Source organism: Strongylocentrotus purpuratus, unplaced genomic scaffold (genome assembly GCF_000002235.5).
Source record: "Strongylocentrotus purpuratus isolate Spur 01 unplaced genomic scaffold, Spur_5.0 spur5_contig_847, whole genome shotgun sequence".
Lineage (NCBI taxonomy): Eukaryota > Metazoa > Echinodermata > Echinoidea > Camarodonta > Strongylocentrotidae > Strongylocentrotus > Strongylocentrotus purpuratus.
In genome coordinates this window covers 1,832,030-1,857,780 of record NW_022145554.1, presented here as the reverse complement: position 1 = coordinate 1,857,780, position 25,751 = coordinate 1,832,030, and the positions used below count along the sequence as shown (strand labels likewise).

At 37.6% G+C, this 25,751-nt stretch overlaps 1 protein-coding gene across 1 annotated transcript in view; it reads right to left on the bottom strand.

The window, feature by feature from the left end:
- Positions 1-620: 620 nt before the first annotated feature.
- LOC373520 (huntingtin) overlaps positions 621-25,751 on the bottom strand; it is a 55,948-nt gene continuing 30,817 nt past the window's right edge. Inside the window, exons 37-58 of the mRNA XM_030993010.1 lie at positions 25,419-25,522; positions 24,623-24,756; positions 23,807-24,005; positions 23,199-23,325; positions 22,438-22,563; positions 21,565-22,023; positions 21,062-21,239; positions 20,500-20,571; positions 19,565-19,885; positions 18,897-18,988; positions 18,031-18,254; positions 17,298-17,412; positions 16,317-16,568; positions 15,914-16,069; positions 14,965-15,152; positions 14,146-14,263; positions 12,982-13,127; positions 12,353-12,535; positions 7,092-7,254; positions 5,930-6,090; positions 5,245-5,335; positions 621-4,643 (exon numbers count right to left, since the gene is read on the bottom strand). Coding sequence (XP_030848870.1) covers positions 4,557-4,643; positions 5,245-5,335; positions 5,930-6,090; positions 7,092-7,254; positions 12,353-12,535; positions 12,982-13,127; positions 14,146-14,263; positions 14,965-15,152; positions 15,914-16,069; positions 16,317-16,568; positions 17,298-17,412; positions 18,031-18,254; positions 18,897-18,988; positions 19,565-19,885; positions 20,500-20,571; positions 21,062-21,239; positions 21,565-22,023; positions 22,438-22,563; positions 23,199-23,325; positions 23,807-24,005; positions 24,623-24,756; positions 25,419-25,522 — 3,696 coding nt within the window. The 3' untranslated portion in view covers positions 621-4,556. The remainder of the gene's footprint in view (positions 4,644-5,244; positions 5,336-5,929; positions 6,091-7,091; positions 7,255-12,352; positions 12,536-12,981; positions 13,128-14,145; positions 14,264-14,964; positions 15,153-15,913; positions 16,070-16,316; positions 16,569-17,297; positions 17,413-18,030; positions 18,255-18,896; positions 18,989-19,564; positions 19,886-20,499; positions 20,572-21,061; positions 21,240-21,564; positions 22,024-22,437; positions 22,564-23,198; positions 23,326-23,806; positions 24,006-24,622; positions 24,757-25,418; positions 25,523-25,751) is intronic.

The following is a 25,751-nucleotide window of genomic DNA, read 5'->3' as shown; positions in this document are numbered from 1 at the left end:
GTCATGCCGATGGCGTCGCGTTCATCAAGAGGCTACTATTATAAGAAGGGTGTATTACGTAATACCGTTGGTCTAATAAAAGAGAGTGTAGTTTGTTTAATAGCAGCGTAATTGTTACGTAATATGCATAACGGATCGGGGAAAGTGCCTTGGCTGTATATACACCCTGCAAATTGGGCCTATTATAGTATCACTTTTGAGGCGGCAACTCATAAAATTATCAGAACCTATATATTTAAAAAATATTTTGTTTAAGGAAAAGATTACTTTTATGAGCAAAACAAATGTGATGATCTTTTTTCTTGTCAGAGAAATATAGTTTATCATATAAGATCTAGAGAGGCGCTTCGTATGTTTTTTGTGTACTAGTGATGACATTATTGTGCCATTTTTTTGTTTTTTGTTTGTTGATAAGTTCAGGATCACCAACACGCTCACAACCTTCCTGTTCTTTCCTAAATTGGTGTGAAATTCATTAATTCTAGACCATACTCAAACAACTAGGAAGTTTTCTTGAAATTAATTGAGCACTTATATTTTCAAAGATGTTGCCTATTAGAAACTCCTCGTGTTGTTTAGACCACTGCATAAATAAATTGATCACATTTTAAAACAAATACTTATTTCGTTCTCAATATACAGTTTTATTACTTATTATTCACATGATAATAATCATTATAATTGATTTTTATATCTGTTCAAGAAAAAACAAGACATCAAATAATTATTTTTTCAATAGAATGGATAAATTTCCATTTTGCAATCATTGACAACACTATATCTCCTTCTAATGTTCAGAGAATCATAAGTATTTATAGCTGTAAGATAGTCATATACATCTCGCTATACACAATATATCTAATCATCTTTATCTATAGTCTGAATGTCTTATTAAGAAACGTGTAACAAAATCATTGTATAGTGAAACACGTAATCATCTGAGCATCATTTAAAACAAAAACTCAATATAGATTAAGGGTCCGGATCTAGTCTGAACGACGAATCATAAGAAAATTGTATGACTAGGCGGGGCTTCTTGTGAGGGCATTATCAATTGATTTCTTGAAAAGACTGTAGCTATACTTATTACGTTTCTTTGTACAATTTCTTTTTTCTTGCTTGTACCCCCCTTTCATTAAATGATGATTATATGTTTCTTTATACGTTTCTTCATATAAATTTCTTGTAGCCTGAACTGGCTATTAGACTCGTTCAACATTCTATGACCTAATATACGAAAAAAAATTCAAGAGGTCACTGTGCAGAAGATCATAGAGGAACGTATTGACATAGAGTATAGGTTTAATACCCAGTAAGCCTGAAAATTGACTCTGATGTCATGCCAACATGTAGATGTAACATTAAATTCCATTGATATCTAATTTGAATATCGGATCAAAAAAATAGTAATTGATTTAGACAAGGCTGAACAAATTATTAAAATAATTGACCTCTTTAAACATGCAGATTGTGTAATTATATTAATCAATCGTATACAAATTTGGCAAGCAGTGTGAACTTTTTTAGGAGCAGAATTACAAGTTTGGCAAGCATAAAAAGATCACATTCCTTTTTACAATTTGTATTTAATCAAGAGGCGATAGGCGCGATACTGAACTTAGTGTGAAGTAGTGGACTTACACACATAACCTGGAGGTCCCAGGTTTGAAACCATGTTGATGCTCTAGTGCCCTTTTGTATAAAAAGTATTATTCCTTATTACCAATTCCCTCAGGGAGGAATCCACTAGCTGCTTGCTTATACTTACAAGCATGGACATGCTTTCTTAGCAGTCAAGTATTAAACACAAACCATCACACCACCAATGTTATAATCAAAGAAAAGTTATAGAGAGAAACATCTTACAAGTTCTCAAGTGAATGTGTTAAATAATTGAATAATTGTTGCTTCGGAATTCATACACTTGCTCTTCCAAGTAGTGATGCCATTTAAGTTTGTCATGTTTCCATTCCTTGTTATAGCTAAACATCAAATCACACAGTGCCCGTGCGTTTCGAAAAGATAATGTATAAAAGCATGTATATGTATATTTTGTAAAACCATACAACTTATGCAACATAAATTGAGAAAGTAATAAAGTTATAGCTCTGAATTGTCTAAAACATGAGACCATAAAATGTTCTAAATAATTTTCTTACTGCAATGGAAATACATTTGTTCATACATGTATAATACTCTTTGTGTATTGCCTTTAATAGCATAATAGTACTCGGCTACTTGCAGCACACACAACGCATCTTATGTGATGCTACATGTAGCACTATGATGGTCAATATTATATCAATAATGATGGTAAGGTAAGAGTATGTGGGGAAGGGGAAGGGGGAGGGGGAGGGGAAGGGGGGAGGTCTTTCACTCCATCCAATTAATGAAACTTATAAATACAATAAATATCTGGGATGGGGCATAAATGAAGCAGGTACAGTGTACATGTTAAAGGAGGTTGAAGTTATGTATACCCCTCCTCCCATTTTCTTTTCACTTTTTTCACTCAATCCTTGTTACAAAAAACATTCATATTAAAGCAATACTGAACTGAAGAACGTTCTGCCCTAGCGTACAGTTTATTGCACAGCGCCATCTCTTGGTCAACTTGCCAACAGTGAGTAACACAATACCTAATTTCCACTTTGTAGAAAGAGGATTAAATCCAGGAACCAGCAGCGCAGCTAAGGAAGCAGCAGTTACGGGACCATAGTATGTTACATCTGACCTGAGATGGCGCTAGAGGGGACTTTGCAGTGGTGCGTCTAGTACAGAATGGCTTTAAAACAGTGCATATCTTACAAAATTCTGAGCAGACTTATAGCTAACATTCAATTGGAAATACATGAATGGGCCTTTTAAGATCTATGATTTTTAATGATTCTCTTTTACTTCAACGATTACACCAAAGTCATGTACATGTCTTAATAATGGCAATTGGATATATAATTTATTATGACAGACATTTCATCTCTCGATAAAATAGCTCAAAAATCACACAAAATATACTTGATTCAACTCAACTCATTGATGTTTCATGTACATTGTTATTTTGAGTACCTTCTAAGCTGTATTAATCAAAACAATACCAATTCTAAAATATATTCCACAATACTGCAACTTTATCGTGTATACCACAATCGTAATTCTTAAATAATTACTGCATACATACCAGCAAAGCCTGTGAAGCACAATATTTGTAATTCATTCATTCATTCATAATGGTTTTATCTGTGTATTCACGAAAGACAGGACAATACACAAAATTCAAATGGTGAATATCTTAGTTGTGACATACACCTATAAAGTTCATCTTAAAACAGTAGGACAGGAATCTATACTTATTATTGTCCCTTTACATTTGATCAAATTATCGAAACAAGTACCGTAAGTAGAAAGCGGTTTCATATTTAAATAACCCTATAGCACCTTCAGGTTACGTGTACTGTAGCCAGTTACTCACTGTAGGAAACCTTAACTGTAGACCACTTTGCAATCACTTTAAGATATATATCGAAAGAGTTGATGTTTCATACATAGTAATAGCAGAGGATATTTCTGAAGGAACCATACATGGACGTAAAACCATACCATCTTTTATTCATCCACAATCTTATTTAATTTGATTGAGAGTGAAACTTGACAATATAAAACCATACCAGAATCTACATACGCACAACAAATCAACATATATATATAGATAAAACAAACCATTATTGTGAAAGACATATATACTGTGAACCTTTCTAATAGCAATTTGAATATAATAATAGAGATAGATATCTGAATTGCAAAAACTCATATACACAAAGGGAATGATAATCATAGCTTTCTTTTGATAAAATGATATGTTGCTCCTGATGAGATAAGTGTATATATTTAAACCAAAGTACCCAAAACATAGAAATAATGTGAATAAATACAGTAACTCCATTTCACTCTGCTTCTTATTCTACTACTACCTGTGTATATATTCATTCAATCTTATTCTTCCACATACAGACACTTTTCATACTAGCATCATCATTTGAACATAAAGTATATTCGAAATTTGTATCACAAAAACTCTTCATTGTTTACATTGTGAATAGTACAGGTTCAGGGGATACCTGTCTTATAGAAATAATAATAATAGCACTCATGTGTGTCAGACTTGAAATTCCTGGCACTCCACAAATATTTCTAGTTTCACTAGAACATTTTAGTCCAATACTACCGATAATTGCTATCCTCTTTATTAAACAGGACCGTCCCTTTCCAGAACTATCAGCCAGGGAAGGTACCGGTAAAGTCTGAAGTGAGATTTACATCCTGTTTAAACAGGACTGTTCCTCTCCAGACCTATCGGCTAGGTAAGGTTGAGATCCAATACTACCAGTAATTGATATCCTGTTTAAACAGGACCGTTCCTCTCTAGACATATCAGCTAGGGAAGGTTCTGGTTCAGTCTGAAGTGATATCCAATACTACCAGTAATTGATATCCTATTTAAACAGGACCATTCCTCTTTAGAACTTTCAGCTACCAGTAGGTAAAGTCTGAAGTGATATCTAGGCAAGTAGTGCATACGCAGCATCCGTTGTGCTGACTGCTTGGAATGTAGCGGTGAAGGCTCTCCGACTTGCTTCATCGATTACCTGAAGAGAGAATTTAAATATGTTCACATGAAGTGGTGACTAAAAAAGGTTTGATTGTTTTAATAATGTTCTTCTTTTCTCTATTTCTATACATGTCTAGATTCATTGATTGGACAGCATTTATCAGTGGTATTACACTTTAATGCAGTTTGAAAGACATGCAACAATGGACCTGTACATGGGGTGTATTCATAAAACTAATTACAATATTCTGAATACTGCACTCTTTTTATAATTTTGTTTTTCGATCTTTCTCTTATCTATACTGCATGTAATTTATCGCAAGGGAGGAGAATTAGAATTATTATCAAGATTGCTTTACATTCTCTTCCGCAATAGGGACCCTCTTACATAATGCACAAACTTAAAATGAAATAATCAGTAAGTAAAGCCCATCATCATAAATCTCCCCCAGAAGAACATTTTTGAGAGTCACATGCAGCTTGAATCATTTTCCACTAGGCCACTTGCCACTAAAGATCTAGATGTGTAAACACATTGTTAATTAAACGAAGTCCGATGTAAGTGAATTATGAAGCAATGTACAAGGAGACTGCTGAATACATGTCTTTAAAGCAGATCAAAGCAAAGCATATCTCACCTGAGTATTGTAGAAATCCTTGGCTGCAAGGATAAAGTACTTGCGATCCACAGGCTCCAACTTGCCCATCCTATTAATGACATGACTCAGTCTGATCATAGGTTGAAGGTCAAGGAATATAAATATAGACTCTATGACAACAACTGGACTGCAAGCATATCGACCTATGTTAGAGAGCCCTTCAGTATCAGCACCTCTCAATGCATGATTATGTTCTTGTTCAAGCAATGCTGATGTGCAATGATATACTGTCTAATGTCTCTACGTTTTGTAAATTATGCATTGTCAAAATACCATTGTTATTGTGAAAGATGATACAGTAGCAATAAAAAAAATTCACCTACTTCACCTATCATTGTACCTCTCTGAGAACAAAATAGGCATTTACAATGACAAGAGCATGCTTCATGACTTTGAATATTCTTGGAATATTACGATGAGAAAAAGGCCTGTAGTTAAAGGTCAATTGATGTTTACAACCTTTAACCTTTGACCTGACAATTTCCAAAATGTGAGCACTCGTCTCCCTACAGTGATCCATAAGTTCAGGGCTAAAATTGCTTCAAACAGTCATTGATTTGGCTGTCTAGGTTTTTAAAAGAACCTTAATTTCATGTATATTGACTTACTGACCTTTGACATTTGACCTTTTACCCCAAAATCTTATCATTTGTTGAAAGGATACAAGGCCCTGAGCCATTTGTTTGTGGAGGCACTGATGAAGAAGCATGTCAGACTCCAGATTGCCATGGCAACCGGTGTACGCTGTGTGAAGTTGGAGAGCGATAGCATCACCCAGTCACGGACGGACTGGGTCTGGCCATTCCGGTGGAGGTTACCAAAGACCTGCAACAAGAAGAAAGAGAGATCATTAATTGTTAGATTGTAATTGTTGATGAATTACCTCACAGGGAATAGTCACTTTGGCTCGTGTTCTTAAAGGAAGATCAAGTTAAACCTGGTTTTCGAGCATACCAATCACCAAAACATGTTTTGCTCATGATGTAATAGGTTTCATCTTGCTACACTGTATTCAAAATATAAGCTTCTAATATACACCTACACAAAGAGATATTGCAGTTAAAATATACTTTCAGTAAACATAAAAAAGACTTATTGAGTAGACTAGTCGAGGCATTCATATATGCATGCATAGCATAGGGTGAATACGAAAGCCAAGGCAGACTGCAGGAGGCATTATGTGATTCTCTATTTCTTCATATCCCTTTACTGTTAACCTGTAGAGCGCCAGGTTGAGTGTATTTAGTTTGATTTTATTCATTCTAGCTGTGCACAGATTAATTTTTCAGGCAAATGGTAAACTCTAACTTTTACCAAATGCCCTGATTTATTGGACAAAAAGTGTCACCTTTACTCTGTACAAATCATTGTAATTCTGTAACAATCTGAATACATGACATGAATCCAGTCATGAAATGAATATGAGAGAAACTGATCTCTTAATGGCATGATTTCTGTTTAGTTGCAGATAATTGTCAAGTAAAAGATATTTGTTTTCTTTTCCATCTAGTAGAAAAGATGCTACATAAATTGCTGCAACAATTTTCATTTCACTAATGAATGAGAAGGATAAACTACAGGAAAATCTTTAAAAATTGTAATACAGTTGTCAACTTTAAGACATGTATTAAAACATTTCATTTCAAAAATACTTTCCAATGTTAACGAGAGGAAGTATGTTGAGCATACCTCACTCTTCTTATGTTACTCTATCTACCTTTCCTTCTTACTCTTTCTTACAGCGTTTATATAGAGAAATATTGTGATATGCGCTATGTAAGTATGGTATATTATTATTATCAAGATAAGAATCCAGCTTGACCTACCTTGAAGACGACTGTTGCCATGAGCTGGGGATGGGGTTGCTGATTGGATAAGAACTCTCCTATCACCTTATTCATGATGTCCTGAGGTGGGAAGAAGTCATTCAGGAATGGAGGGAGGATGAACGCAACGGCCTTCGCTTCTGATGGGTATCCCTTCCGTATCCTGTAATTGGAAGTTTGAATGTTTATTGACCAAAACTTCAATCATGATGATACATGTACCTAGTATGCTTAAGTATTCACCACCAACATTTTCAAACAGCTGTTGTTTGTCACATACCTTCATAACTTTTTTGGTTAAATCTTATGTACATCATTATTATCATCATCGTTGTTATATACATGTCTTTGTTTTCAGTCATAGACATCCACTGAAAGTGTGAAACAGTTATTCCTCCAAATACATGACTAAACCAAAAATAATTCCCTTTTGGTTGGGCTTTCGGGTGGGTGGGGGGGGGGCAGTGTGGATAATGGCATATCTTTTGCTCTACTTTTACTAGATAAGATCATAAGACTTAATATTTCCATGTACTTGACTCATAATCGAAAATTTAAGAAAATCAAGAAACTATGCACAAATCAATGCTTCTCCTTGTCACCTACAACAATAGGTTTGATCCTTGCGAGACATTCTTAAAAACAGCACTGCGATACTAGTCCTCTTTTTAAATATCAGTATATCAAGAGTTTAAGTTCCAAAAGGAGCTAAATATATTTTTGTAACTTCAGAGAAAAAAGAAATTGTTTCATGACGAAAACTCTCCGTTAGAGAAAATTCAGTGAATTGTCTCATAGACTTTAGTTTGGTCCTAAGCACTTTGATATAGTCATTATCATTAAGTAAACAAGACCCTTCCTTATCTGCTGGTGAACTTATCCCTCTGACTTAATCCCTGTATCAACAGAGCTTGCGTACATTTAGGTGAGCCTGGAGCGTTGGGTTAGTCTAGAATTCAGACAATAATTATTGGTTTCAGCATGGACCTGCGAGAAGTAAATTAGATGTATTGTGGTACCAGCAACTGGCAACTTTGGAACTCAAGTCGAACAATAAGTGTTACTAGCATATTTACGAGACGCTGCATTCCGAAAGAAAGAAATGAATGAAGGAAATAAACGTCAATATCACCGGCGCTTGAGACAGATTGCGGGAGAGATAGAAGCAAAAACATTTCAATATCGCTGTTACCGGCTTTTTAATATTACACAAATTATGCCAACGGAAAAAAAAAAATGAATGAAGGAAATGAATGCCTACAACACCAGCGCTTGAGAAATATAAAGAGAGACATGTCTCAGGAGATCGAGAAGCGAAAACAATTCAATTTAGCTAATGTTACCGGATTTTATATGACAAATAGTACGCCAACAGAAAGAAAGAAATGAATGAAGAAAATGAACGCAGATCGCTGGAGAGAGAGAAACGAAAACAATTCAATGTCGCTGATGTTACCGGCTTCATGACAAAAGGTAAGCCAACGGAAAGAAAGAAATGAATGAAGAAAATGAATTCCAATATCACCATCGCTTGAGAATTATGAAGAGAGACAGATTGCAGGAGATCGAGAGAAGCGAAAACAATTCAATTTGGCTGGTCCATCTATCATGACAAAAAGTAAGCAACGGAAAGAAAGAAATGAATGAACAAAAATGAACTTGTCAATATAACAATTAAGCGCTTGAGCAATATAAAGAGAGACGGATCTCGGGGGAGAGCAAAGCGAAAACAATTAAAATATCGCTGATGTTACCGGCTTTATTACAAAAAGTAAGCCAACGGAAAGTAAAGAAAATGAATGAAGAAAATGAATGCCAATATCATCAGCGCTTGAGAATTTTAAAGAGAGAAAGATCGCGGGAGATCGAGAGAAGCGAAAAAATTCAATAGCTGATGTTACCGTCTATCATGAAATAAGTAAGCCAACGGAAAGAAAGAAATGAATGAAAAAATGAATTCCTAGATCACCATCGCTTGAGAATTATGAAGAGAGACAGATTGCGGGAGATCGAGAGAAGCGAAAACAATTCAATTTGGCTGATGTTACTACCGTCTATCATGACAAAAAGTAAGCAAACGGAAAGTAAAGAAAATGAATGAAGAAAATGAATGCCAATATCATCAGCGCTTGAGAATTTTAAAGAGAGACAGATCGCGGGAGATCGAGAGAAGCGAAAACAATTCAATTTGGCTGATGTTACTACCGTCTATCATGACAAAAAGTAAGCAAACGGAAAGTAAAGAAAATGAATGAAGAAAATGAATGCCAATATCATCAGCGCTTGAGAATTTTAAAGAGAGACAGATCGCGGGAGATCGAGAGAAGCGAAAACAATTCAATTTGGCTGATGTTACTACCGTCTATCATGACAAAAAGTAAGCAACGGAAAGAAAGAAAATGAATGAAGAAAATGAATACCAATATCATCAGCGCTTGAGAATTTTAAAGAGAGACAGATCGCGGGAGATCGAGAGAAGCGAAAAAATTCAATAGCTGATGTTACCGTCTATTATGAAATAAGTAAGCCAACGGAAAGAAAGAAATGAATGAAAAAAAGAATTCCTATATCACCATCGCTTGAGAATTATGAAGAGAGACAGATCGCGGGAGATCGAGAGAAGCGAAAACAATTCAATTTGGCTGATGTTACTACCGTCTATCATGACAAAAAGTAAGCAACGGAAAGAAAGAAATGAATGTCAATATAACAATTGAGCGCTTGAGCAATATAAAGAGAGACGGATCGCAGGAGAGAGCGAAGCAAAAACAATTAAAATATCGCTGTTACCGGCTTTATTACAAAAAGTAAGCCAACGGAAAGTAAAGAAAATGAATGAAGAAAATGAATGCCAATATCATCAGCGCTTGAGAATTATAAATAGAGAGAAGCGAAACCAATTCAATTTCCACGCTCTGTGCGAGAGTGGGAGGGGGTGTAATTAAGACAAGAATTAAGTTTCGAGAACGGTACAACGAATCGTCTTCTTTCTCTAATAATTTAATGAAGCGTCAAAGCTTCAGCGCTTTGCGCGTGAGTGGGGGGGGGGGGTGGGGGGGAGGCACGGATCCACCGGCCACCCCCCTAGCCCCCCAAAACGGTAAAAAAATAGAGAACGATACAACGAATCGTCTTTCTCAATTATTGATAAAACGTCAAAGCTTTTGCGCTTTGCCCTGGTAGAGTCGAGAACGGTACAAAGAATCGTCTTCTTTCTCAAAATGAAGCGTTAAAAGCGCGGGAGAAGGGGGGGGGGGTCTTATTTAAGACAAGGATTTAGAGTCGAGAACGGTACGACGAACATGAAGTGTTGAAGCTTCCGCGCAAAGGGCGGGAGGGGGGGGGGGGTAATATTTAAGACAAGGATTTAGAGTCGAGAACGGTACAACGAATCGCCTTCTTTCTCGAATAATTAAATGAAGCGTTAAAAGCGCGGGAGGGGGAGGTCTTATTTAAGACAAAGATTTAGAGTCGAGAACGGTACAACGAATCGCCTTCTTTGTCTAATGATTTAATGAAACGTAAAAAAGCGCGGGAGGGGGGGGGGGTCTTATTTAAGACAAGGATGAAGAGTCGAAACGGTACGACGATTCGTTTTCTTCCACTATAACTAATGTAATGAAACTTCAAAGCTTCCGCGCTTCGGACCAAAAAATAAAATAAGAGAAGGTGATTTTAGGAAGAAACAATTAATAATTACTTAAGGAAAGACAGAAAAAGAAAATGAGAAAATGATGAAGACAAAGAACAACATAAGAGAAGGTGGTAGAAGGAAGAAACACAGGATAGCGTAAAGGAAAGAGAGGAAGAGGAAATAATAAAATGATAACAACAAACAATAACATAAGAGATGATAGAACAAAGAATAACATTAAGTAATTAAGACAAAAATAGAAAATGATTAAGAATACATAATGGAAAGATAGAACAAAGGATGAAAGATGGAAAAACAAAGATTAACATAAGGAAAGACAGAAAAAAGAAGGTGATAGAAGGAAGAAACAAAGAATAGCGTAAGTAAAGATAGGAAAAGGAAATAATGGAATAATAAAAACAAACAATAACATTAGAGAAGGTGATAAAAGGTTATAACATAACATAATGAATTTAAGACAGAAAGAATACTGCTTAGGTCGGTTTATTAAAACAAAAGCAATGAGGAGAACACAGCGAAGGTCTAGTAACTAGACTACTCTCATTCAACAACAATAACATAAACATCGCTCAGACACGCAGCTCAGAAATTGTCACACAACCTTCTCCGAGTTTGATTCTGATGCCAGCGCACGCAGTGCCCTTACGCATACAGTTTTCTAACGAGACCGTACGTGCTACAGCGAGGGAAGAACGTACACGTAGTGCCTCGCTAGAAAATTGGACGAAACTCGGAAAAGACCCGTATGTCTATGCGACAATCTGCGCTCAAGCGTAGGCTGAGCAGCGTGGGCTGAGCGCACGATCTCATATTTATCTCCGCTTTTGCTGGTTCATTTTCTCCCGTTCAAAATTGCATTTGAGGTAGCAGTTCATTTTCAAATTTCTGGTAATAAAATCAAATTCAAAATAAAACATGAAATCAAAAAAACATGTGCACTAATATGCGCAGTCATACAAGCTGGTCAGTCTTAAGAGGGCTTAATCTGATGCAGCTGCTTAACAGCCGGTCGAAACGTGATTGACAGCTCTCTCCACGAGAAGAAGGGGGAAAAAGATTCCTGAAGTGAGTCAAATCTGAAATTTGTTCGGGAGTATCAATATCATATCTCCGGTATTACTTGCCCGATTTTTGTGCTTTGAAGTTTTTTGGGGCAAATGAATCCCTAAGAACAAATTTCGGGAGAAAAAAACACAGATTTGTGTAACTTTGGGATTTTTTTTCTTCACATTTTCTCTTCAGCCAGACTCTGTTGACGGGTCTTATCAGCGCGTTATTGGCAATGGATTAGGAAAGTGATAAGAACGGGAGGTCCTTCTCCAGGCTCGTTTTCAAACTCTATGAGACAATATCCGAGTTAGGGACACTAAAGTCGGAATCTCTCTAGCGAGGAATTTTCGTAATGTACCACATTTTGTACAGGCGTCTATTGAAAAGTGATATTAGAAGGTGCATTTTTTCATAATTGCTCCCAAAATTTATGTAAATAATTTTGTTAAAAGACGGGTACTTAGTGTACAATGTTCTGATATCAATAACTCAATTTTCATCAAAAGTGGATTTAGCTCCTTTTGGAATTAAGCTCTTCATATATTGAAAGACTAACCTATCAAACATGATGGAGACTCTCTCCATGGCAAGTAGTATTTCTTCCGGGTCCTGGGGTTGCATCTGTTGGTGGATGTCATCATCATCTGACGAAACCCCTCTGCCATCTTCAGCAGTGTACATGCTTGTCAGTAGCAGGCCTAATGCTGACAGGGCATGCATGGGGGAGGGCAGACACAACCTGGAAGAGCCAGATGTAAAATATCTAGTATATATTCTGATTTATAAGATAATACAAATGTATGTCCTTTAGAAAAGATGTAAAAAATAGCAACATGAATGAGACTGCACATCTAATATGCCTCTTGTGTACATTCATTAATCCATAAACCTGTGACCTTTAACACTTGACCTCAAAAACCAAAAAGCTTTTCTTACTTTTTGTCTAGTTTTAAATTCTTAAGCCCATTCTCATCATCTTCCTTGTCATCATCATCATCGACGTCATCATCATCACCATCATCACCACCACCACCATCATCGCCGCCGTCACCCCCTCTCTCTCCCTCTCCCTCCTCCTCCTCCTCCTCCTCATCATCATTATCACCATCACCATCATTATCTCCATCACCATCACCATCATCACCCTCATCCTCATGACTATCACCTTATCTGAAGATTTCTCACCTGTCAACGCTGAGCTTCTTGAGCATATCTCTCTCCTGAGAGCCCAGTGCATGTGCCACCAGGAGTCTCTCAAAGCCGACCATAATCGCATGGTAAACCAACCAGGATGTAGATTCATCACTCATAAGCACCATCGTTACACATTGCTGAAAATGAGAACACAAGAGGGATTTTATTAAATCAGCCATAATGTAGTTAGTTATCTGATGCATATCTTTTATTATCACTTTAAATGATAAAAAACTGGACACAATATTTACATACAGCATTTTGTATTATTTATTGTTGATCTTCAACTTAAAACTTAACATCATCATCATGATCATTATCGTTTTATGATCATTGATTTCATTGACATCATCATCACAAAAAAACTACTTGTATCAATCCCAAGAATATCATGAATACAAAAAAACTGTAAGATAAGTACTCTGCAAAAACAATTTATCTAGATACATGTCATCCCGACCACCATCAACATCATCACCATCATCATCACCATCAACCATATCATCATATACATCATCATCATCATCACCACCACCACCACCACCACCACCACCACCACCACCACCACCACCACCACCACCACCACCATCATTGCCAACATTACTGCCATCAATTTGTAACAGCAATCATCAAAATCATCCCTACTATCACCACAATCATCACCACTAGTCATTATCACCAGTACCATCAATACCATCACCACCACCACCATACTTTATCACTTCCACCATCACACCAACATCCTGCCAAGAAGCTCAAATACATATCTGTACACTGTATCTTACCTGGAGAATGACTTTGGTAAAGTCTGATCCTGCAGTAAGATCAGAGTAGTACTCCATGATGTAAAACCCTACTGAGAGTATCACCAAGCATCCTCATCATCACCACCAATCACCTCCACCACCACCACCAATCATCACCACCACTACCATATCTGATCACTTCCAACATTACATTATATCTGTACACTGTATCTAACCTGGAGAATGACTTTGGTGAAGTCTGATCCTGCAGTGAGATCAGAGTAGTACTCCATGATGTAGAACCCTACTGACAGCATCACCAAGCATCCTCATCACCACCAATCATCACCACCACCACCATATTTAATCACTTCCTACATTACATGTATATCTGTACACTGTATCTAACCTGGAGAATGACCTTGGTGAAGTCTGATCCTGCAGTAAGATCAGAGTAGTATTCCATGATGTAAAACCCTACTGATAGCATCACCAAGACATGCTTCTGACAAGCTGAACTACTGCTACTGCAAAATCAACAACATAATAAAATAAATTAAAACGAGTAGTTCCCACACTTAATCAAATTACGTCAACCGATGGAACAAACATAGGTTTGCCACCGTCATGTATATGTGTATCCTATACTACGGTACTCCAAACAATGTGGAAGTCCATGGTTACATTCCACGGCAAGTAAAAGAGTCAGAAACTTTTTACATACAAGTAAGTCAAGTCGCAACAGTGAGAGGTGGTCCCGAGGCTTGAGTCGTGCATTTGAAACATATCCATGCTTTCCCAAAACATAAATTAATAAACATAATTTCTGTGGAAGCAAATTAGCAAACGGAAAAGGTTTTTCAAAACAAGAGTCCCCTTGTACACATGTGCAATAGCTTCTTTTATTCCAATCCAAGCAAATTATTTGAGAATTAAACATAGAATTTGATAAATATACATATATTTTCTTCTTTTTTTCTTCAGCCCTACATATAATGAAGCCCATTAGCTACGAAAGCAGGTAGCTCCTGTGAATAGAATAATTCATTTGTCAATGGGTTATGTGTGTACTTTCTCAGAGTCTCTATTAAATAAAAGAAAGAAAAATAAATTGGGGTCTTCAATTTCTATATTATCCATACGCTTCTGGTAGTACCATTCTTCCCTTAATTATATGATATTAATGTACTTTCCTATTGAAACTTGTCATTCATAAGCCTTCACTTACTTTGAGATGGCCTTGATGTTCGTAGCGATGTAATCAGTAACCATAGGAACAAAGACTTGAATATCCTCTACAGCATCAGACTCTAGAATGTAAAGCACCCCGTAGAGCGCCCCCACTCGGCTCGGAAGATGTGTGCTCCGCAACGTGACCTCAAGTAGCTTGCTGACCTTCTCAGAGACATCCTTGTCCTGTAACAAAAGCATGGGATGAGTTGATAGTAATAATGAATAATAATAATAGTATAAGATATTTTTATAGTGTACGTATCCACCACCCAAGGTTCTAAAGGTGCTCTAATATTACCCAGGCTCTGTCTCTGCTAAGCTACCGCTTTCGATGCTCACAGCCTTCAAGGAATTCCTTCCAACCGGTACCCATTTAACACCTAAGTAGACAGTGGCAAATGCAGATTAATAACTTGCTGAAGGACATTAGTGCCGCAGAAGGACTCGAACCGCAAACCATATGATCAACAGTCCAACGACGTAACCACTAGACCATGACATCTCTACAAAGTTGTTTATTTAACTTGCATCTACGTGTGTAGTCATTGAGGCTACCCAAGAGAAACAGGGACAAATTGGTAACTGTAGACAGGTGGTTATTCAAGACACGTTCTACAACACATTTCTTTCTTGAGGGAGACAAAAAAATGACCACTAAGAACAGATGGCCTTTAATGAGAGGTGGCCACTAAGACAGTGTTGCCTGTACAGTGAAACCTGGCTATAAAGAATACCCAAGGGAGACGGTGGGTTGTCCTAATCTACAGGTTCCTTTAGTACATGTTTCAATGAGAAACCATTTACAGGGGGGAAAAAAATGTGGTCTTTCTATACAGGTGGTCGCTAAAGCAGGTTTGACTGTACTTGTCTTGGGCCCGCCTGTCAGTACAATCTACCCCATATCTACCCCCACAAAATACATTTATAAAGAGGTGATGACCTACCATTCCTAAAACGGAAGCTGCTTTACAGATGCCTGGAATCACATACTGCGTGACTAACTCGTCTTCCACAGGATGAATCTTGTTAAGCTCCAGCAGAGTCTCATACATCCATTCAAACTGAGATCGCTCAGTGAAGACATCAGAAATTAGCAGTACCTGATTGAAGGGAAATGGATGCAGAATGTCATGTCATATTAGTCAATTTTAGAAATTTCAATGTCATACAGTTCATTGCATTCAAAATTATCTATTTATTAGCTTATTATCTTTCCTAACTTCAATGGTATAATTATCATTTCCAACTCTCTCCTTCATTTGCCATTGAAAAGCATTTTCTCATATCATAACATTCCCCCCCCCCCCTCCCAAATAAAGAAAGAAATGTAAATGAAGAAGTTCTTACCGACTTGATTGTCTCACAGAGGAGCATGAGCGATGTCCGGCGGGCCGAGCCAGGGGCAAGCCACTGACCATACACCTCAAGGAGTAACACCAGACAGGAGTGGACATCGAGATTGGACGGAACCCTGCTGAGGGCAGCGGGGATGGCCGTACGACCCAGGGGGATGATGCTGGCTTCTGACCGGTTCTGGTTCGGGTCTTCAGTGAGTGGTAGCATCATGTTGTTGATGGCCCAGATGCCATGGACAGAGATCTACAATGGAGGTGGAAAACAAGAATCACAATGGTATTCTGTTCTATCGTTTCCCTTTTCTTTTCCTTTTTCTTTTTTTTTGCATGAAACATGTATATGTACATTGAAATATTAGTTCTGTGCAAGTTCATTGTAATTGGTCATTTTAACAACGACAAAGATTTTTGTTGTTGAATTACCCGTAACTCACAAGTGTCATTTTCTTGTTCTTCAGTACAAATGACCACAAATATCTAAAGATCTTTTACATATAGAGTAATCCCACTTTGTGCATTTTGAATTAATTACTGCCAAAGTCATGGATGAGCTTAAGGAATACCATTTGTTTTCCCTCTCGAGAAGAACACTTTTACCTGTGTTCCATAGAATGTACCGTTGGTACATAAATTAATAATGATTAAATAGCTTTCATGAGCACATATCCCGTATTCGCCTAGGTGGGTTTTACAATTATTTTACAAATGATCTTTATCTACCCATGCACACAATATCTACAAATTGGCTTATTAAATCACCATCTCCACGATAGGCCATTTTCGTAATGTAACCAAATTTATACTTAAAGGCTTCGATACGAATCAATGTATGCAATTCGTATTTTGACTATTGAAGTACAATTATTCTAAACAGGTGAATGAAAGAATTTATATCAAGGTGCTTCACAAAGGCATATGCATACATTTAGTTACATAACTAAAATGGTATCAGTGTTTCCACCAAGTGCCTGACCTGTCCCAAGGTGAACTGGTCCTGAGTACCCTCCGTTTCCATGTTAGCTGTCAGCATCTCATCAAACGGTCCTTCCATGGCTGTACTCGTAGCAGGTACCAAAGTCTTTTGAGACCTGTGTTTAATACCAAAGTCAACGACATTAAGTCTTACAGTACCAAGCATGTTTTGAGATACTACCAAAACTTGAACATTTGATGCTTACTTTTAAATGCCTGCACTTCTTTAACCATGTTACCATATTACAAAATGTTGTGTAATAAAGTTGTAGAAAATGTATCATTCTTTCTAATGACACCAAATTTCATTTATAAACATTACCGTACTATAAAATGAGAATAAAGTTTTCTTTTAAGATGTGAGTTGGTCTAGCTGCACATTTACTTGGTCAGCTCTCTGTCTTGGCCTACAAACGTAAATAATCATTTCTGATTGATACACGTCTGTAAAAACCCAATTACACACACACACACACACACTTTTAGTCTTTTACATTGATGGTCCTTATTTGTTCAACAGTGTCAAATGTTAAACTAAGAAAAGTTCCTGTACAAAATCTGCAATTTTCTCCAACTAAACATGCTACAATAGCATACAATGATTATGTGATATTTAGAAAGATTGATATGCTCTAAGAATTGATAAAAATGACGAGCAAACACACGGCCTAACGAACGAACGATTGGACAGAAGAACGAACTGATTAACCAACAAGCAAACAAACGTGACTGACCTTGTTGACTGCATAGCTTGCATCTCTCGTTCCACGAGTACCCTGAGCCGACCTAACCTCTGACCCTTCTGGGTGGCGAGGAAGGGCAAGCTGTCGTGTCGTGGGATACAGAGGGGTCGACTGTTGATGGGATTACCGGCAGAGGGGCGTAGGATGGTGTTCAGGAGCAGGGAAGAGATCCCTCGTATGGCTAGACACATCAACTCACTCTGCTCCATCTCCTCCTACAAAAGGAAATAATAAATAATGGTTCTTGTTTAGAGCTCGTGCCTGGCACATTTGCACTCCAGGGGAGTGTTTCACAAAGACTAAAATCGACTTTAATTTGGACTTAAATATGGCAGGCTATTCATGCCACTGGTTGCTCTCACAATTGGTCTCTTAATTATGATGTTTAGATAACTTTTTTTCTTTCAATAATGATCTATCAAATCAAATAGGCAAATTCTGTAGATTTGTGACCACGGTTTTGTACGTTCCTTGATAAAGCAATGCCAGGAATGGTTAGAGGAACTAGTGGCATGAATGGCCTGCCATATTTAAATTCAACTTAAAGTGGATCTTAGTCTTTGTGAAACACTCCCCTGGTGCTACATTATCATTATCCACTTAAGCATTTCAAGGATTCAATTCTTGCCAGGTATCTCCAATCATTAACAAATTTTGCAGTCTCCTATCTCTTATGTACTTAGTTGTAATTGATATCAATCACATATAAGTTGCAATTAACCTGTACTGATTATGAGACAAGGCTGTGGTATGTTATTAAGGCTCTGAATCAAAAGTTATTGAGCCAAACCATAGAAGGAGGAATGCCAGTCTTGAAAGGGATAAACAAACTGTACATGTAGTGAGAGTAAGCCTACCTCCAACATGACATCTTCCGGATTCTCAGCAGGATTCAACAGGCCTAGCAGTGAGGCCCATGTCTCCTCAAACTGGAAACGACTTGTCCATCCTAAAGAAAGAGTAGGTGATGAAAAGGGTATTATTATTCAAGAAGGGACAAGATTGCATAAACACAGAAACACTTTGAATATACACGGGAGCACTGAGCAATTTAGCTCTGGAAAAATAACAATAATATAGTTAAATATGACTGTGAGAAAATTGCACTTTTACTACACTAAATACTTAAGAGCTCCCGCGAACAGAAAAATGTTTTTGTACAATGGTCACCTCTCTATAAAGGTCACCTGTCTATAGTGGAAATTTATGTTATTCCCCTCAAGAAAGAAATACTCCATGTGTTGTGGAATCTGTCAAGAAAGGCAAACTTTCTACAGTTGTCACTTTCTCAGTTTCCCTTGGGCAGCCTCAATAGACAGGTTTGACTAGTGGTATTCGAATATCAGCAAACAGTTCAATATTCCTGTGTAGTGGAATTATTCAAAAAATATCCAAACCTTTTAACCACCATTACAAAGTCAACATTACAAAACAACAAATAAAGAAGCCAAAAGCCATCATGACAAATAAAACTTTAAATACAGACCGGAGTGCTCATACAATAAAAAGTGACGTGATGACTTACCTATTGAGTTGACCCGCTGTATAAAGCTCCTGAGCACCGGCTTTTCTTTGAGGAACTCCAGGGGGATAGGGGGCAGGTTCGTTTGAGCCCGCTCCAGGGGGCTAGGACACCACCCCATCTTCCACAGAAGGGGAGGGGTCCTAGCGAACCCATTAACCAGGGGCAAGCGGGCGAGGCCAACCATTACCCTCCTGATGGGTTCTCTGAGGAATTGAGACGTCTTGGTGAGGTAGGCTTGTTCATCCTTAGGGGACGGGTTCTCGTTCAAGAGTTCAACGAGTTCAGATATCCGGTGACAGGCTTGGAGCTGGTGGTCAAACCCTACAACAGTAAGTCACAAACAAGATTGTTAAAATTGTCTTAATTGGAATTATCTCTGAAACTTTAATCCATTCACTGAATCATCTTCAAATGAAGTTTACATGTATTCTTATTATCATTATTTTGTTGGCATCATCTAAGCCCGAGAGAGTAAAATCACCATTAAAGTGACTCGGTAACGTTGCCTCAGATTTTGAAAAAAAATCCTGGATTTGGCTCATGCTGCAATGATAACTATAAACCTTTAGGTCAGTCAGGAATCCCATGACTTTTACAAGCCGAGCGCCTTTTTGCTTTTGTTTCAGAATCAGAGACAAAGTTACACAATCCTTTTAAGGTACTCTCTGTAGAAACATGATTTTTAAAAATAATTTTGAGTGTAATCAATACTCCATGGAAGCTAGAAGCAAACATGTACATGTACATGAAACTAAGAAGCCCATAATGACTCTTTTAAGTGATGAGAAAAATGATAACAGTTTTAGAATTAAACCTGTATATGTTACTGATGCATTTTGGACAGACAGATGCATGTTTATTAATATATGTACATACACATAAACATGGAGACATGAACAGAAGCTGAGAGAGCAATGACAAATCTTTTTGCTTACTTGAATCAGAGCCAGGCATTTCTTGAAGCTTTGGCACAGTGAAAGGCTCGTGTTCTTCCTTCCACACTTTCCCTGATCAAGGTCAATGAAAAGAAAATACACAAATTAAAAGTGATTAACCCTGCCTCTTCCCTCTTTCTGCAGACTCATTTAAATATGGCGGAATAAAACCGCTGCAAAACAGATTATACTTCACGCCATAATTTTTCAAAAGCAGCGGTTTCGCCGCATCATATCTGAATGAACCTTGAAGGGTAGTGAGTTAAAAAACTGAAATTGAAATTCAATGCTCGTAAAATGGATAACCATAGAATGATTCTCTTAGGATATTGATAAAAACCACAGGCACTGAAATCAGAAACAACTATACGGAACTACACACTCACACAAGTCAAAGTTTGGTCCAAAACTTTAGTAGTTTCTTATTGTATTATTTAACACGAGGGCACTTAAACAGAAATCTTTTTCACAGGACATTTCAACTTCAAGACTTGGAAAGTTTATTATTTGTCATCTATGCTCAGTACTCAAACCTTATTTTGGATATGCCACGCCCACCCACCTGCTTGAATGATGTGATGGATACAGCCAATAGCTGAACAGAACCAAGTCACATGATCGGAACCACCAATCACAATTGAGAGCTCAGGGTGCTGGAGTATTTCGGCGATACACTCTATGGAATGGAGAGCTTGGGCAGAGGATATCGGTTTACCCTCCGATATACTCCAACTCACCAACTGTACAAAAGAGAAGAAAAGATACAGAATAAGTTTCCTGGATTTGTTGCTTTATATAAAGGGGTATCATTTTCTGGTATTTTGTATTTTTGAACACTTCCATGACCCTGTAACCTTTTATATTTCACCTCTTCCACCCAAAATCTAATCAGTTCATCCATGCATGCTCATACATATTTCATTTATGATTGTACATTATAAAATGCTTACCTATAGTTAATAGAAATATCTTTGAAGAAGCTCAAAAATTGAAACAAAGTAATTACAAGAATAACAGCTTTAAATTGGGATATGATTGTTTAAGATGAAAAGCTTTGAGTCCTACCTCTAGTGCTGAGATAGTGAGAGACATCATGCTTTCAGAAGCTTCCATATCCAAATCAAGCTTCAACGTCCTACAAGCCACAAAGTATCGAGATAACGCCCAGATGATATCATCCAGCTGATTACACCACAAGGTATCCTGGAAACATTCCATCATCTTGGAATAGTAATCCCTCGCCTCCTGACTCTCCGATGCCAGTTCCAGGATCTGATGCGGCCGTGGGACGAGGGCAGCAAACGCCTTCAGGTGCGTGATGAGGGTTGGCATGGAAGCCTTCAGGAGGGCGTCGAGGGGCGTGGCCTGCGAGGGATGTTCACCACCTGATGATGGTGCGGTGCTGGATGGGGTAGCGTTGGGGGGCTGAGCACTGGATGGGGTTTGACCGTGCTCAGATGCTCCAACCTGGGTGCGAGCTAACCCTAAGCTGATGCACTCGCCAATTAGTGTGTGGTCAAAGTCCTATATTAATATGGGATAGATAATTTGCACGATTATAATCAGGATTTTGTGAAAAACGCAACTTAAATCAAATCGAATGCAAATAATCTTTTTATCACTTAGGGGCTTCATTTATTCCATTTTGTCTTTGTGTCAGGTCTGGTTACATGACCTTTCATGAAAGGTCAGGTACTTCACTTTGTCAAGTTTGATATTTGTGAAAACATGCCCCTATATTTAGGAAAGGTTGGGTAAGATGAATGCAAATAATTACAAATTTTTCACTCCTTTTTTAATATTTTCAGCCCCCAAGCATAGCACTTTCAATTACTCTCAGTTACACGCTGTTGATACAATTGTGTCCCCCTTCCCCCCCCCCCCCCCCTCCTACCCCACCATACACCAGCATGGTTAAAAGTGAGAGTATTCTTTTACCTCACGCGTCATGATGGCCAGGATGTCTTCATAGGAAAGCCTGGACAACATGGTAGCACAGTCTCTACTGGATGATGCCGGACCGTTTCCACAGCAACACGACTCTACGTGAGATACATACCACTCCTGAAGGCAAAAACATGATTCTTGGTTAAGATCAAATAAGGTCAAATCCAAGCATCACAGAATGACATTTCCAGAAACTTTTCAATTTGGGAAAAAGAATTTTATCAAAATTTTGCAAAATTAAAATAAAAATACCTTTTATGTCATTCCATAAACAAACCTATATAAAATGAAATATGTCATACATTTGATGAATGGTTGTTAGGAAACCAAAAGCTGAGAAAGTAGATCATATGAGTTAATCCAAGCATATAATATCTGATTCACTAATTTGTACAATTTTATTTAAAAAAACGTCTATAATATTCTTAATTCAAAATTCAAAATTTTCTGGAAATGTCATTCTGTAATGCTTGGAATTGACCTCAACTCTTCGTCCGCTTAGACTGACAAAACAAACAAGCAATGGAATGTTACAGCCAACTTTTGCCACACTCACAATGTGTATGGAACATGTATTCCAGACAAAAAGATTTTCAGTCTGCAGCTTATACATCGTCAGTAGTTGATTACAAAAACTTATGTTAAAATTCAGTACATTGCTACAAAATTGAGAAACCAAAGCTGTTCTTTTTTCCGCAGCAGGGCATGGATGAGAAGGGTCATAGGTCACTAGCAAACAAGTAAGTTTATACCTTATCCAGGAACACATCTGCAAGATTCTTTGGCAAGTCGGTGGGCAGGTCAGGGGGAGACTGAGCTGGCTCCTCCACAGTCAGGTCAAGCTTTATTCTACTCAGTAGAGACATCAACCTCTGGTTCCTAGAGGGAGACAGTAGGAGAGGGAGATAGAGAGATAGAAAGAGAGAGAGAGTGAGATAAGGCATATAAAATCAAACAAAAAAGAGGAAGGACAGAGAAAGAAAGAGAACTTTCATGAACTTTTGAATGCGAGTCACATAACAAAATTATCTTGAATTACAACCATGATTTTTTGTGTTGCAAAAAAAAGGAAATTCTCATATCTAATAATGTACAAAAAACTGAATTAACATGAGATAATATTTGAATTTTTGATTAAAGATGACTTTAAAACCCACTGACAATGGATAAAAGTTGTTTCATTTTGTATATCACAATTTCAACCGTATATTTTAAATACTACAGTCAGCTTTGAGAAAGATCTGTATAAACTTTTGGGTCAGTTTAGAAATTTGTCATGTTGATGTAATTTATACTAAAAATCGACTTGTTTCTAGGCAATTAAAAGTCAATAGCATTGCTTATGACTTTCCCGTCTTACTTTTGAGCCAGCCTGTTTGAGGTTATGAAGCCTTCCAGCTTCGTCAGTTCTTCGTGGGTGAGCTGTGTCTTTGAGTGTTGATCTACTCTCTCAGCAAGCAGCATCTCCACTCTCCTGCATGCTAGCCCGCTGGCCACGCGGCCAACCGACTGCCAGTGGGTGGTGAGGAACTTCTCAATCAGGAGGGTGAGAAGCATACCTGTATGGAAAGAGGGTTAAATAAATTCATTAATTGTTGATCATAGCATACTGAGAGAGATAGTTGGGACATGCGGTCATTGGTTGAATCATGGAGCTCTAAATAGTTTCCCTCCCACGTCCAATCTCTCTAATCCCATATACTTTGCAACTCCACAACAAGGAGAAAGATAGGGACCTGGCAGGATGGCGAAAGCCTTTGTGTTAGTAATTGTCATATGCCCTTCTGGTGACCATATGGTAGGAATACTCCCTAGGGAGTGGAGTTGGTGCATATTGTGCGTGGTTGAATCCGATGACCGGGGTAATAATATCTTTAAAGCGCTTAGAGACGGTATTTCTTATTAAGTGCTATATAGCTCAAGATTAGTATTGTTATTATCTCAAGCTACATGCTTTTCAGGGTGTTAGATCCTTCACATTTCTCTGTATATATTAATCCATGTGATTTGTATGAAATAAATTATATTGAACAGAATATTGAATTAAACTATCTTACGCAAATCCCCACCATTATCAAGATAATTGTCACATGGTGATTTATAGCATTTTGACAACATATGTGAACCACTACATATGATACTGCAGAAGGCTTGATGAGGGATTTGAACCACTGACCTGACTGTGTAAGGTGAATGCCGTCTAGTAACCTCAGGGTCTGTCTCACAAGACATGGGTTGTTCATGTGGCTGAATCGAATGTTTATTGCACGAAGGAAGAGACCGCTAGCGGCCGAGTTGCGATGAATTGCACTAGAGGAAATATAAATATGTTGAAGATTTATAAGTTTTCTATTAAGATTCATGTATGATGATACACACAGATAATGCACAGTGATGATAGGCAATGATTATAAGTGATTACCTACAGATTATTCAAGTGATGATTTAAATTCATCAAAGAGCAGTGAAATGTAGTACAGGATGCACAATGTACCACATCTTCATTCTTACAAAAAACTATGTAAGGATGAGGTGTTCATCATAATTAAAAGTTAAATACAATATTTGCAATGTTAAATTGCAAATGGCTTGATGATCAGAGTCATAGAAGGTTGTCTACATGGAAAGAAGATGAGGGGAAGATCTTGTAAAGGCTTTCTAGATGATTTAATTACAGAATGTGGAGCAACAGGGTATGAAATGCTGAAACGGATGGCTCAAGACCGAGGTACTTGGAGAGACTTGTAGAGACACTTGATGGAGAATTCTGATTGGGTCACTGAACCCGTCGTACACTGACAGACCACCATTGATGACGATATCGCAAATATGGGAATATGAGATTATATGGTTAATTTTACCTAACTGTTTATTTACTATATAGTTTGTAGTTATTGTTGTGCTTTGATACAAATAAATTTATTTACAAGGGTTGGATTGCCCTTTAAGAGTGTACTATAGTGAGAGCTTACCTTACAAGATCTTGAACAGGGAGTTCATATGAGAGCTGCACGATGTCGTTGACATGGTTGACTACAAGCCATGATAGAGGCTCAGCATCAGCCTCATTCTCACACTACAAATAGAGAAACATATACATCAAAACCTCTCTCTTAGTAACTCACGGTGATAAAACATTACGAGTCTGGACACTAACATTTATTTATATAGGATGTAACAAAGTATGCATAGGGTAAGAATTACAGTCAGTGTTGCAGTTTGGAAGTGATTGGTCTGAATCGTTTGAATAGTTGATAAGTACAAAAATTCTTTAATAGGCAACATAAGATTATCATATATATATA